This window comes from Euwallacea fornicatus, chromosome 29 (genome assembly GCF_040115645.1).
Source record: "Euwallacea fornicatus isolate EFF26 chromosome 29, ASM4011564v1, whole genome shotgun sequence".
NCBI classification, from domain to species: Eukaryota; Metazoa; Arthropoda; class Insecta; order Coleoptera; family Curculionidae; genus Euwallacea; species Euwallacea fornicatus.
The window spans coordinates 247,011-262,704 of record NC_089569.1 but is presented as its reverse complement, the minus strand read 5'-3'; the positions used below and the strand labels follow the sequence as shown (position 1 = coordinate 262,704).

Genomic DNA, 15,694 nt, shown 5'->3' with positions numbered 1-15,694 from the left:
ATTTAATGTCGTTAAATTTCAATTTTTTTTTCACTTTAAGCATTGTATATGTCTGCCACGCTTATCACAGGCAGATAAATATTTACTATTTCCAAAACGACTACTGATATTTAAAAATAAAACTGGCCAAAAACAAAGTAAAGTAATCTTCCATATATGTATCTCAATTATTGTTACATACAAACACATATCACTTAACACTATCTATGTAATCTATGTAAATCTCAAGATTCTTAACACCGAATCGGAAAGTTAAAAAAATATATCAGTAACATTTTTTACAAAACATACACTCGACACTCATTTTTTAGTTAACGAACATTCCAAACATACGCTGCGTCCGCGAATTATCCGTCTCATTTGTCATGACGCACGAAGTATGTATTGTTAAGAAGTTGGTATTTAACAAGTTAAAGTAACAGACAAAGTAATTACCAACAAAATAACAAGTGGTAAAACTAATACGTAATTTAAATTGATCTAATTTTTCATGGAGTAATCAATTTTATCAGTTAACGAAATCATTTTACCTTTGACTATTTTTATTACTATAATTTTCTAACAGACTAAGTAAAAAAAATTCTTAACGAAAGTTAATCAGAAAAACAACCTCTTTCCAAGTACTAAGAAAAAAGTGTGTTTAGGGAAAAAAATCTATTCAACACGTAAAATTTTGAGAAGTAGAAAAAATTTTAACTGTAAAAATTTGAGTTTCTGCTTCTTCACTCAAGAAATGAGGCGCGAACTTGAAACACCCGGTACAGTGCGACCAAAAAAAGTTATTAATATTTTTTATGTAAAAGCTTGTCCCATAAAAAACACTGACTTTTCATAGATTTTTAAAAAATTTAACGGTTGTACACATCAAACAACGAATTATTGAAGTACAAACGTGGATTCACCATTATAAGCGTAACGCAATTATTTGTTGACTTGTATACTGGCAAAAAATGAAAAACCTAATTCAAGTTTTAATGCATTTTATTATCACTCCATTATTTAAATACATTAATGCTAAAATATTACAACAAATAAATAGCTATAACATGAACAGGCAGCGAGATATGAGTGGCAACTACCATCCCCAAATAGTTGTAAATTAATGAGAAACAATGTAAAATGTTTAATACTTCAAATAAGTTTGCAAAATATAATTTGTTGAAATAAATTAGCGTTAACGAACTAGATCCAAATAAAAATATTTCATTTAACTTGGTGCCTTATTGACTGACTTTCAATATTCATCTTTCACTTTGTGGGAGAAAATTCCGTAGGTACCATAACTCTGCAGTGCATTTCTCTAATTAAGGGTACTGTGTAAGCAACACATTCGTCCCAACCAGGAGATCTCCAGGCACTTTCTCTCGTCTCTTTCCTTTTGTTTAAGTTTTCGTAGCCTGAAAAGTTAAATAAGTTTTAAATACTCACATTTGCAAGAACGTTTAAATATAAATCTTTCAAAGAGCAACCATAAAAGTCATTCAAATTTTATTTTTCTTATTTACTAAAAAGATTTTCACTTAAACTGCCACTTACACCAAATGTGATGCACGTTGTATAATCGTCCTATTTGTGAAAAGAAGCCAGCAAATGCCTCGTCGTTGTTTTTCCTGAAGTTGATAGCTCGTGCCCAATTATTACCCCATTCGATCATGGTTCCTGAAAAAAAGAATATGATACTCATATGCATGTAAATAGGCCTTCGTGGAAACCGTGATCTGGATCGAATTAATCCTCACCGAAGATCAATCCAATCTGTTGAAAATCAACTAATGGAGATTATCCGATTCAGATCATCGTTTTTAAAAAGGCCTAGCATTTACTGTTCACTTAATAAATTAAACTATTCATTCATACAATTCCGACTTTGGCATTTTTAACATAACATACTTAACTGAGATACGAATAACTCAATCAAAACTTACCGGGTTTTAGTGCATAACTTCTGATTTCATATATATTTTTCGATTCTCTGAGCAAAATTTGTGGCCAATAACTGAAAGCCAAAAGATATTGCAAATGCCTTGCACGTACTAGTTTTCCCTGTTCTATCCTTAACTTGTCATAATCCTAAAACAAAACGAATACTTAAAACTCTCACTGAAAACACATATTAGGGGCATTTCGTAACAGCGCATTTTGAATCTTCTATATATTCTGTCAGAACCCACAATATTTGCACTAAACAATGATTGGTTTATGCGTTATTCAATGCTAAACAATCTTTAATCCAAATTCTCCACAAGTAATTGCTGCTCATAACGTATATAATTGTTTTCTTTTTTTGAAAGCTACTGACGAGACGATCAAAATATCTAATAATATATAGAATGTTCCAATAAAAAAATAAAAATTAAAGCTAATTGTTATTAAACCATTTGGTGAAAAAAAAAAACGATTTTCGTATTGGATTTTATGGCAAAGCTCTTATCTGAATTCGTTTTTAACTTTCTCGATATCTTAGTGGATAAATAAATTACAGAGCGGGTCCCAGCCCGACCTTTGCTTATCATGGCCCATAAGGATAAATGTCACATTATAAAATACATAATACTTTAATTGACAATGCTGTTTAATTTTATTTCAATTAAAATTGGAAATAAATGTCGAACATGTAGTACCAAATTGAAGTTACAGGAACGACCTACGAACTTGAACTGGTGCGAGAATGAACTGCCTTATGAAACTTGTTTCTTATGATATTATTAAATAAAGATTTTTAACCCCGATACCTGCCACTTTGATTTGTGTGCGGTAAAATACTACTTTCAACTAGCAAAATGTATATAGTGCTCCACTTATTAATGTATATTATTTTTATTATAGTCACTACGTGCAGCTTCATATGCTTGTAGGAAAAAAACATTTCCTCACATGTTTAATATAATAGTTTTTAATCGAGCGGATGTGTGTTACTTTACCGCACGTGCGGATTACATTTCGCAACTAGTTCTGAAATTAAAGCAGGTACCTTTATTTCGTAGTTCAGTAAACAAATGGAACCAGAAACAACGATGGATACAGTTTTCGTAATCGAAACAGGTTACAAAATGGATTTCATTTCGCATTCGCGATTTCGAAGGCTACAACTTCGATGACTTCATTTCGTAACTCCATTAATAAATGGGTCCATAATAGCAACGGTTGCTGTAGTTCTATAAGGACAGGGCAGGGCGCCGCTTTAATATGTTCAAATCTCAAACGCACCACTGTCTTTTTCTTGTAATTTCTTCCCGTACCTGAAAATTAGAAAAAAATATGAATGAAACTCGTTCGTGTCATATTCCGGAACCAAGCTTAGCTCGTCCTACAGAATCTTACTAGTGTCACAAAACTATTAATTTCCTGATTGATTACAAATGGTATCGGTTGTCCCATTTTTGGTGTTTTACCGGGTATCTAGCTTTATAATAAAAATTGTAAAATTGCGGGTGTCGCGAACTGTTGTCATTTTTTGTGAACCAAACAATGGTGGAAGTAAGTTTGCCATGGCTATAGCGCGCAGGACATTATATGATTTCAAAGAATCCCTGAATAAAAGAGTTATTTTAATCTATCAGTGGTTAGGCAAACGCATCTTGGCGGTTCTGAATAGTTAGGGTGTTAGTTAAGTGTCTAGCTTAACTTTAAGAGATGAATTTTTAAGAAATTTAAATTATTAACAGCGTTACGAGAAGATTCACTTCTCAAACTTCATCTACATACTTAATTAACACCTTACAATTATTAAACCTTTTGATCCATTTGGGCTATAACATATCAATGAATACAAGGAGAAATAACTCTTACCTCATTAGTATTTGTGAGGTGATTAAATACATCAATCTGATGAAATCCACCAGTAAATTTCCATAAATGAAGAGCTTGATCCTGATCTCCTACATTTACAGTCCAGCTTCCAACTAATGCAACTGAATCTTTCAATTTATCTTGTCCCTTTACCCATTGTACAATATTATTTCTGAAAATATGAAATGTGTCAAATCTGGATCTTTCCCGTCAGGAGTAAAACACCCATTCAGATTAAATACAAGGTCATATTGTATGAAGCATGTCTACTTTAAACGTTATCACTGTTGTGATTAGCGTAACTGTAAGAAAGTTGAGAATATTCCTTCTTTGCTTAAACCATAAAAAATTAACAACAAAATCTATAATATCTTGAATTTTAACAATTTCTGCCGTATGATCATGTAAAAATTATAAATTCCAGGCCTATCGGAGCCAGAAATTTAAGGCCGATTAAATATTTTTGTGGCCAAAATATGTATGGAAATTTTATTATGCCTATTCCCAACACTTATCTGACGATTGGACATACATATAACCGAAAACGACGGATTGGAAGGAAGCTATTCTGAGAAACAAATGCTAATCCACTGTGAATAATCCGTTGGACTCTTCATTCATGCTTGATGGCATTTGTTGTGTTACAGAAATTAGGTTGTCGTGTGCGATATTAGGAGTTTTCAATGTCGGACAAAAGGATAACTACAGACTAATTATAGTGATTTCTATTTCAGACAAATTTAAATAAAAAACTACGAAAGTTTCATTAAGCAGGGAAGAAGTTTTTATTTTAGATGAATACTTACACATTATTTAAATAGGGTTTCTTAGAGTCTGGTCTATAATTATGGGTTTGTAGAGAATAGATCACCTCTTTATCACTGAGCATTCGACTATGGCTTTCCTTTGTAGGTTCAATTTTTCTTACAAAAATTTTTGACAGCCAGGCATCACTTTTGGGAGTTGACGATGAGATATGTCTTAAATCATTAAAAAAAATTTTTTTAATTCACCTTTAAAATGATTTTTTTCCAGGCATATTTTTAAGTTATGCCTGTTGAAAAAAATTTTAATTCTTTAGTCAAGTTCCCACTGAGGAACCCCTGACCAGGGAACTCATCTGTTGGAACTTAACTTGTCTAACAACAAAAGAAAGTTAATATATATAAAATATATACATATATAGAATGGTTTATTTATTATGCTATAATTACAGCTTCAAGCATTATTTAAATATCTCATTCACACCTGTTTTCACTATTAAAATGAGCTTTCTATGTAAATAATTATAATATTGGACTCATTAAAACCCTAGTAAAAAATAAATACAACAAAACACAAAATTATATATTTATTAATTGAAAAACAATGCTACAAAAAATATCCAAAAAGATAAAATCAAAGGTAAAATTATTTGCTAAATCAAAAAAATGTGAAAAAATATAGGGTGTGCTATTTAAAAATCAAAAAGTAAGGTAATTTTTGGTAAAACCTGAAGTAACATATCATTCAAAACTACCTATTTTTGCTATAAAGTAGCAAAGTTGTAAGATGAAACAAGTTTTTGTAAGTGTAATGCCTCTCCACATATTGTAAATAATTATCAAATTCTTTTCTATCTACAACTATGTAGTGAGTTGTAAATTACCATATGCTTATGGAAATGAATGTCCACAAAAAGCAGTAACGCTAAGTATATAGCTCAACCCATTATATTTTTTAAAATGACACTGCTACCACATAAATTTCAATGGTTCAATGGTACTAACAAATTCATCCCATTCTGTGAAATGCATTTGTTTAAATGGACAATATAGAGTTGGTAAGGTTCATAATGAGTCTTTCCAGACTAGAAATGACTAGAATATGTCGAGTCTTTCTGGCTGTTTAACTCTCCTTCGGCAACAGAGAATGTTGGTTCTATATGAATGAGCCTCTAAAGTGTGTGTCATTTTCATGTGATTCTTTCATAATACAGAAAAATTTAAAAGTACTGTTTAGGTGTGAACCTCATTAAAAAATACTGTTTACATTAGTAGTGTCACATTGCAGTGCCTCACTGTGTTGATTGGTCAAAATCCAAAATCTGTCTTTACTTTGCGCTTCCTAATTGGTTTCATTGAGCGTTTCATGAGTAGCTATTTTTGTCAGTCATTTAATCCACAATAATTATTGTAAACAGTTTTCTAAACTCTACTTAGACATTAGGAATTGTACTGCTTTTAAAGTATTGTTTTCCTTTAAGAACTTACCGAAAGTTTTGAACGGTGGATTTAATCAATTTCAGAGGAATAACCATGATCACGTTCAATTAAGTATGTGACTACGTATGGATATTTTTCAATCCTAAAGTATTTTATTTTTAATTTAAATTTTTGCCTCTAATGTCAACCAAAGGTTATCAGCAGTAATGACGCGACGAGACGACGAACAACAAGTTCGAATTCATTAATCGAAAAGAATCGAAACATTAATGACGTTGGTTGACAACTACACCTGGAGTAAACAATGGGCACATTCCTAAAGTCACCGTAACCGTTTGTACGAGTCATTAGTAAATTATGAATATTGTTCTCAGTTAGTTTTAACTGAAGAATTTCACTTCTCTTGTTTATGAGGCCGTAATCTCACAAAATAAAAGACATCATTAACAATTCGCCTCGTTTTACACCGGTAACGGTGAACGCACCAGTAACCGGTGGCGATAAGAACTAGAAATACTAAAACATTCCCCAAATTTATTTGAATTATCTTTAACTCTAAAAATAAGGAAAAAGTATATGCAAACATAAAGAGATTACACAAACAATTCGTTTCCGAGATACAGGGTGTCTCAACGTTATTTTTTTTCCTAGGAAATTCTAATTTATTAACAAAAAAGTAACAGCTACCTAGTGCAACAAGAATGTAGCCAGTCTTGGGATATATGATGACCCTCATGATGCATATCCTGATAGATTTTGAACTATGCGAAAGTCTTTCAGAAGAAATATGGCCGTTTCATAGTATTTTCATTAGATTTAATTTAATTTGGGCCTCTTTAGATAACCGGTCAATCAGTTTTTGCAAAATATAGCAATAAGTAATTGTCCTTCAGAAGGGACATGAAATTTTTATGAATATTTATACTAGGTTTTATTAAATTTAGGTCTCTAAATAGCTAGTCAATCAGTTTTATGGAAATATTGCAAAAAGGAAGTGTCCGTTAGAAAGAACTTAGGCTGTTCCAGCATAAAAAATTATTTGCACTATATCAAATGCATTATTTCTTTGAAATTTGGCTGAATTCGGATCATTCTAGATACACGAACAATCAGATGTAGTGCTATTTTGCTAGAGCGAAATATCCGTAAGAATGAACATGACAAACTTGAGACTTACCAGTGTATCAGTCGCACTATTTTTGGCTGAACTTGGGTCACTCTAGGCATTCAGTTAATCTGATTTTATGACATTTTGTTAAAGTGAAGTGTCCTTTAGAGAGGACATGGAAAGTTTATAAACTGTAAGTATACGCATGATGTTTGATTTAGGTGCCTTAATATCTAAATAAAATTTAATTGAATTCTAATAACTCCACGTTCCTGGTCAATCAGTTCTTATTTTAACCAATAAATTAGGCACTCTCTGTTGTATTTACCATTTAATTTTTGTGTCTGTTATGAACAAAATGATATGCATTATTGAAAATCGAGAAAAATAATACCGTTTTTCGCCAGTCAAAGTTTCACAACATTTGAGCTCATGGCCTCTATAAGCATCAATTTCTCTCTACCTGATCAGGAATTAGGAGTGTCCTCTCAAGACAGGGGAAATATGACGATGTAAAGTAATCAAAGTACTTTGATGTACTACGCTTTAAACGATTACCAAAGAGCTACGCTGAACTCTATTAAACTATCTCCAATTTTCCCATTAAAAAATGTTATGCAATTTCGGTATGGCCAACGTTCAGCAATCTGGAACAAAATAATGAGGAAGGCCCTCCCAAATTGATGAAATTTGGTTAATAATACAAACAGTTTTAATGAAGTAATTTTCTTTTATTTTTCCAATAATATTTGTAAAATGCAAACAAAAAGTGAATTATCAATACCTTGTCCCAGCAAACATAATATATGTATTAAAAATACACAAATATTGCTTATTATATTGTTAATAAATAACATTGTTAGGGCCTTTATTGTCTTAACAATTTATTAAGACATAAAGACCGACAATACATATCATAATGTATAAATATAAATTAGATATAAATATTCCTTTTTAGAGAAGTGGTTTTCAATGACACAAAGTGCCCATTAATTAATAAGTGTGCCATATTAGAAATATTTTTTTAAAAGAAAACCTAGTCGGTATTAACATAATATTTATGTCAGTAATATAAAATTAATTACCTTACTGTAAAACCACATAACAAAAAACATACAACAAAAGTTAAAATGACAATATGGCGCCGAACTTATCAAGGTTTTTTTTACAACTCAAAAAGAACTGCGGTATAGAATAAAGGTCGTAAAAATTTATTTTGTAGGCTTCGTATGAATCTACAAAAGTTGGCTATACCGGCTCACGTCTAACATTAAAGAATAATATATGCAATTACTGGGCATCAAATTGGTTTCGTCGCACAGTTGTTGGTATTTAACGATATTTTACTGAATTTTTTATTTGAACAACTGCTAGGTTACATTAAAAATAGCACCCCTTAAAAAGGCAAAATCCTTAAAATTTAATATAATTACAATCATCTCCTTGGCAGTTATCCAAAACCTGATTTTAAGATCATCACTAGTATTAAGGCCAGGTCTATGAAACTTAAGTAAAAATTCGAACAGAAGTATACACATGCTCCCTAAAATTCTGTCATATTTATCACAATGAGGAGCAAAATAAGATTATCTCAATAAACCAAGTTACATATATTCCTCGAACATATTGGCACCACGCAAGTGATGTTTTGAATTCTTAAGACTTTCATCGATTATATTCGAGAAAGAATTTCATGACCCAAATGCTAAGTATTTGTGACTCCTTTGTACAATGTTTCATTAATGAAATTCTCTGCATAAAGCAACAGCTAGTAAATTGATTTATTAAGACGTTGAATATTTTCATGCATTATTGCAAATAGTCCATAATTCATTGCAAATGTCTACCACGGGTCTTGGCTATATTCCACTAGACTTTAGAAATTATACGAACAGCGGATAAGTTCGTTACAGTACTTGCCATTGTTAAGGTACTTAATGTCGCTTTAAGGCCACCAATTCACTACTATTTGATAAATAATTAATATTACTAATGGACTGTTATTGAGCATTAATTTATAGTATTTTGATTATAATAGTAAGTACTTATTACATATGTATATATGTATAGCTTGTTATCTTATTAAATAGTAGTTACCTATATTATTTGGATACGAGTAAAAACTAATTTTAAGATTCTTGCGTAAAATAAATCTTCTATTCAAGTAAAACCTACCTTCTCTACCATTATTAGTAAAATATCAATATTGCTTTTGGTTAATTCTCTTAAATACAGCGTTTCCGTTTGACGTTTTGCAGGCAAATCTCGGAAGCGATAACAGTTACAGGCATTTCACAACTATAAACAATCAGAATATTCACTCTACCCTACTTAATTCTAACCGATATATTGTTTTTAATGGCGAAGTTTGCTAGCTTATTTAATAAGCCTGTAGCTTTATCGTTTCTAGAAATTTTCATACCAGATATCTTGTTCCTAGATATATTGGATATCTACGACCAAGTCTAAACAAAAATTTAATATTTATAATTTAGTAATTTTAAAGGCACTTATTTTGAAGAAAATATTTTCATTTGCTTCTGAAATTCAAGTTATAAATATGATACTGTGCCATTGGCATCTAGCTGACCAGACTTCGAAATATTCACGATAATTAGTTACTTATCGACTATAAAATTAAAGAAATTATATATGTATCATAGGCCGTAGTTTCCATAATTTCATAAAATAACTTCCATTTAAATTTGAATCAAACTACGATTCAAATTCAAGAATTAGTTCTATCGTTTATACTTTAAAATGAATCGGTCGCCTCGTTAAAATAAATTTTTGTAATAACAACCTCGCCAGTGCTGAGAGTCTGAGTGCTGACATTGCAGCAATTTTCTTTAACTTGAGCGACATCATTTTCGCTTAAAACACTGCTAACGTACTGATTGGTCGGTGACAACATTCGTTCTGATTTTACTCCGTTGATTTTACTGCAGTGACAGTTACAGGTACATTTAACAGTGTTACCATCCATGGGCAGAAGAGTAGCAGAAGTGAGAATTGATTCTAAAAAAATAAACGGAATTAAAGTTAACAAATAAATGAACTTCACGATTAAAGATAAAGGGGGTTCTAGAGTCGACTTCTAACTCGGGAACTAAAAGAGCTAAAGGGTTTTACTAAGAATAATTTGAGAACAAATCTCTAATCATAAAAATTTCTAAATAACATCTTGCAATTTTAGTGGCAGGCAAGACCGTGTCTGACGTTAGCAAGTATTATTATTCCATATTACGGCACCAGTTTCCCAGAAAATCTGAGCAAGATCAATGTTATCAAACCAACTTACCTAACTTGTCGATTTTATCAAGTCTATCTATTTTATTGTCGTTTAAAATAGAATCGACTAGCTGCATAGATTCGGTTAAACTCGTGGGTTCTGAATTCCGGGGAGAAGTCATATCACTAAAAAAGCAGGTTTCAAGAGAGATTTTTATGTAAAAAATCTCCACACAAAACGTACCTATCAAAACTTGGGTAACCGTCGTCATTTTCCCCGTCTTCGTCAGAACTGTCATCCTTTTCCTGTCCGAGGCTCTCCAGCTTTTCTAATTTTTTAGCTACTTTCGCTGAGGACTTTAATTTTTCCTTTTCTTCATCAGTCAGTTCAATATACCTAATTTAATTATAGAAAAATGGTAACAATATCCAGCCCCTTTTGAAAGGTATGCATATGATCCCCTTACCTTAAAAGCCTCACTTCCCTATTACTAAGTACTATACTTTTGGCTGCTTGTCCCATTTTGGCCCTAAGTTCTTTCACTTCCGTTTCAGTTTTTCTTTGTCGTTTCTTTAATTTGACATCATCTGGATTTATATGAAGATTTACCTTGAAAATTTTACTTTAGACCCCTCTTATGGCATATCAAACGTCTTAACCTGAACCAACCTGTTCGTCACACAAATCCACCATAAGACTTCTATTTTCTTCATTTATGGCCCCCAACATGGGATAAAACACTTTCTCATTCACTAAACTTAGGACATCAGCTGAGGCATATAAAATCATTTCACGAGTTAAAGGTCGTCTTGACCAATATTTTTGATCACGCCTATAAATATTAGAAACTAATGATAGGTTATTATTCAAAAACCAATTTTCGAAACTTGCAGTTTGTAATCATAATATTTATATAAATCCCAATCCAAAATTTTAACCTTGGTTTTGTTTTACAAAACCCATTTAAAAGTTGTGTAATATTTCTAATAAATGATCCTGTACAGATCATTCATGTGTATCCTATATATTAATTCTTCAGCGATGCTACGTACCTTAGTGTTTCGCAATCACTAATCGTTTATTACGTACCATCTACTACTCACCTATAAATATTTTTAAGCTGATCCTTCATAGGATTTACCGGCGCTCCGTAGATTTCACAGAGAGCATTTAAAGCGACACTTTTAGCTTTGTATACGGGACGCCCAGTTTCTTGAAAAGTTAAAACGGCATGTGCCGCTTGAGTGTCAAATACGCATTTTAACGATATGTTGAATTGACGAAAAAGATTGACAGAATCATTGCGGCAATCATGAACAATCTGCAGGAAAAATACTAATTTATTTATCATTATTGTAGATTTTCCTGAGGTTATTTGTAAACTGTTAAATACTTACCTTAATTACGTCTGGACTTTCAAGAATCTTTCTTAAACCAGCATCAATCATTTGTGGACAAGATATTAAATCAAAAACATATACAAATCCCGCAGTTGTGGCTATTTGCAGTAAAGTAAGCTGGCCTTTAACGCCCAAATTTATTCCTTCGCAGTCGAATCCCACTATCACTTTTCCATTGGTGAATGGCCACTCAGGAGTTAGGTTAGTTTGAACCTTAAAATAATGAACAGCACATATTATCTTGGAAAAAAAGATGGTCACTTAAGAAAATAAAGAAAAATACGCGCAAATTTTTATTCATTTGTCAATGTTTTGTTTTGTGATAATTTATATATATATATATATATATGCATATTTACTTCACTTTTTCATCGTAAAGAAATATAATCTTAATTTTTTTTTTATCCATCTCTTTATTGCATATATTAGGAAGATAGACGGCAACTGTTAAACTTCGTTCTTAAATTACTGCTTTGCAAATAATTAGAAATGTCTTATAAGTAGGTAATATCCAGATTAAAATTTAATATTGTAAGAAATTTTCTTATGGCTTTTTATCATCATCTCACCTTATTATTAACTTTTCTTTGTAAAATATCTTCAATCACCATCTGACACTCTTTTACACTACAAATCACTCTAGTATTTTGAAAGAGCTTAATTTTCCAGGTATCATTATAAGGCTGCTGATTTAACATTGTTTGTCTATCTCGTCCTGGAATAAACACTTTAAAAAGTTGTTAAAAGTCACAGTAATTGTGGTAAGTCACGGTCTCCACAAAAAAATTAACTTTACAATAATTGACCAGACTAAAATCGAACCGTGACCTGTCCGATAATATCATCATCCTTTAATGTACTAAACTTTGTTGGGAGAAAAAAAATCATCCTGTATATCGCATAATTAAGTTCTAAAATGTATAAAACTGTATTAAACATCTCGGATAAAACATACCTGTATTTTCTTGTAACGTTTTTAGCACCAAATTATTGATCCGTTGTTTGAGACTTTGATTGTAATTCACTTGCTTGCCCATTGAATTATTTGTTTTACTTTCTTCATTTGCCAAGTTATTTGTAGTTGACTCAATAAGTTGTTGGTTCTTAATAAATGATTTTTGCTTTCCTGAAAAAAGGGTTATAAAAATGCAATTTAGGACAAAAATGTGACTTTTATAACCTTATATATTCTGCATATATAAGGTGTCCCATGTTTTATGAACAGAACTTTTGGAATCTCAGAAAAGGGCATTTTAAGGTGGGTTGCTCATATAGACGAAGTATTTTTAAAAAAGGTAATTGTGCTTATGATAAACAAGGAATCTTTTTCTGGCTTGCTATCATGCTTGTGGTAGGTAATTAATTCTTACCTATTTTAAAATTAGCGTCGTTTATATCCTCCTCTGTCAAAATCGGCGGCTCGGGACTTAATGATTTTTGTTGCTGAGCTTCAATTTGTTTTTGTTGTAGCTTTGGTTGTTTCAGTCTGTAGCTAATAGATCTTGGACTCAATGGTAAAGAAGGAACAGGCGACTCGGACTTCGGCGACTGACCTTTTTCAGACTAAAATTGATGTTAAATTATACTTTTCAGAGAAATTATAATGAGTTATTAAACAACCTTTTCAAAAGGTATTGGTACTGGAGATTTCAGTTCGTTCGGTTGTTTTTGAGAACTATTATTACTCAAAATATTTGTAAAATTTTTCACTTCATTATTACTTGTTTGCTCCTCATTTGCTTTGTTTTCTTTTATTAAACTAACCTAAAAAAACAGTGAGTTATAAAAAAGCTAGAACATATATTTAAATTTTAAAACTCACCTGGGCACTAATATGCTTTTGACTTATCTTAGGCGTTTGCAATAAAGTTACCAAATTAGATTGGATATGGAAACTATCAGAAAAGAGCCTTAAGAAGCTAGAAAGTTGTGTAGGGGTATTAAAAAGATTGGACCAAAGGCTCTCAGGAAGATTACAACTAACTATCTGGAACAGTTGTTCAACTAAAATAGGGCCCTAAAATAAAGTAAACACAAGATAAGTTTGTTTTATATAGACATAGTGAATATGAGATATCTAAGTATGTAAAAACTACCTACCTTAACTTCTATACATTGAGCCAAAAAATCCAAAAGAGTTTGTGTCTCCTGAGGATCTATCTGAACATCTGGATGAAAATGAAGTTCGGTATTTGGACAATTTAAACGAACCTTAACCATTAAAATTTTTACAATTACTTTTATGTTGCCCTAAAATGGGATAATGATATATACATACCTGATCATAATTAGTTAAAACAACAGTTTCTTTTTCATCATCAATTAAAAATGTTTCACTCTGCTTTAACAGGAACTCCCTAAATTCATGAAAATGTTGTCCTGAAACATGACGAACTTCTGGGGATGCTTGGGATCTAAAGCAGTAAAGCAGATAATTCAGATGTTGTGCATTGGACCAATTTGAATAACATGTTTATACCTATGACCCAATAAGCTTCTAATAGGTACTTCTGTACCCTCACCATACTGAAGCAGTTTTTCAGAAAAATATTCTACTGCTTGTGTATTGTAATCTTTGCCATCTAAAAAAAGTTTATTTGTAACTACAAAGTTTTGAAACAAAAATATATATTGTTTATTGGAAATGTGAGAGGTGACAGAGTGAGAACTTTGCACCTAAGGACCTACTTGTAGAGCTCTTGCTTCCAGAATGTTGAAATGTATTAATGGTAACATATTCGCCTTCTAGAGAAAATAAGGAAGGATACTGAGCCAGGAATTTCTTAAGCCCACTTTGGGAGCCTCCAGCAATCTGCCTCATTTCCTTGGTAAATCCCTTGGAGCCAAATTGGCAACTTAGATCATGCAAAGTACGTGGTTCACCTTTATCTAACAGCCTCTCAAAGAAAAACAATAAAGTCATGTTACGAGCCAGTTCATATTGCATTGCTTCCATTCTTGTTCAATAGCAAAACTTCTTGGTGGGCTGTGTTGTTCTGTGAAACCGTTTGTGGTGCTTTGTTGGGAATAGGTGTCTTTCTTTCCAGCTTCTTTCAACTTTGGCTGAGGAGAGTTTAATAAGATGTAGAAAAGGTTTTAAGGATGTCTTCAAAGTTGTTTTTGTTGATTTTTTTTTGTTCTCACTCTTTAGATTTTTTTGTTTGTAGAAATGTTTCCTTAAGCGAAAAAAACACGTAGTAAACAGCCAAATAATAGTGTCTTGCCCTAAATAGTATTAGAAAAAAATTATGGAATCTTTTACTGATGAGTTGTAACTTCTTATTCGTTGCCGTTTCGTTGTGTTCCAAAAGTAATTCCCAACTGGATTAAAGCACACAATACGCACATGGTATTTAATATTCAAAAAAACATCATAATTTGAAAGGGAAGTTAACAAAATAATAAAAATAGTTGGAAAAATTTCAGCCTCTCAGAACATCAAAATGGCTTGCGCCATCTTGAATATTATTTCTTCTTCTTTTTCTCTTGAATGTGGCCTCACCAACAGGAGTGTTCAGCCAGTTCAAAATTATTAAATGTCTGACAGGGTCCAGTAATGTCGTTCGCGTTTCATTTGAATTTATACTTACTATTTTGCACACATTCAATATTATTTTATTACTATTTGTGATATTTACAACGTGTAATTGTGAAATGTAGATTTAATGTCACGAATATTGCAATTGTAAAATACGCATATTTAAGGGACGTTAGATGCATCTTTACCCTTTCCCTACATAATTTACTTTACATTTTTACGTTTTCTTTTGCGTTTCCATTTTGCCAGAACGCATTTAGAAATTTTAAAACGAAAGGGACAGATTCAAGATCAAAGTTTTTTGAAAAACATTTTATTCTTGATAAATTCAAAACATACTTAGAAAATATAGCATGAATGTAAACAAACGCAAACTTTAAGTTGGCCCAGCCCGGGGAAAACCGCATGAGAAAGGAAACTACT

At 31.7% G+C, this 15,694-nt stretch overlaps 2 protein-coding genes across 3 annotated transcripts; both read right to left on the bottom strand.

Annotated features, from left to right (window-relative positions):
- Positions 1-963: 963 nt before the first annotated feature.
- Positions 964-6,212, bottom strand: Nipsnap (protein nipsnap). The gene is made up of 6 exons (XM_066297756.1): positions 6,042-6,212; positions 4,596-4,769; positions 3,790-3,961; positions 1,926-2,070; positions 1,537-1,659; positions 964-1,397 (listed from the first exon to the last, which is right to left on the bottom strand). Exons 1-6 carry the CDS (start codon positions 6,086-6,088, stop codon positions 1,249-1,251), a joined length of 810 nt encoding a protein of 269 aa, XP_066153853.1. The 5' UTR covers positions 6,089-6,212; the 3' UTR covers positions 964-1,248.
- Positions 6,213-7,811: 1,599 nt separating this feature from the next.
- On the bottom strand, positions 7,812-15,455 carry egl (Egl_like_exo domain-containing protein). 2 transcript variants are annotated; one of them, XM_066297720.1, is made up of 16 exons: positions 14,422-15,455; positions 14,213-14,315; positions 14,012-14,147; positions 13,834-13,944; positions 13,556-13,750; positions 13,354-13,497; positions 13,104-13,296; positions 12,689-12,859; positions 12,303-12,460; positions 11,731-11,946; positions 11,437-11,654; positions 11,003-11,165; positions 10,800-10,942; positions 10,577-10,729; positions 10,403-10,518; positions 7,812-10,119 (listed from the first exon to the last, which is right to left on the bottom strand). In XM_066297720.1, exons 1-16 carry the CDS (start codon positions 14,687-14,689, stop codon positions 9,857-9,859), a joined length of 2,751 nt encoding a protein of 916 aa, XP_066153817.1. In that variant the 5' UTR covers positions 14,690-15,455; the 3' UTR covers positions 7,812-9,856. The 2 variants fall into 2 exon arrangements, with proteins under 2 accessions (XP_066153817.1, XP_066153818.1); XM_066297721.1 differs by having other exon boundaries at positions 12,303-12,448.
- Between the last annotated feature and the right edge of the window lie 239 nt (positions 15,456-15,694).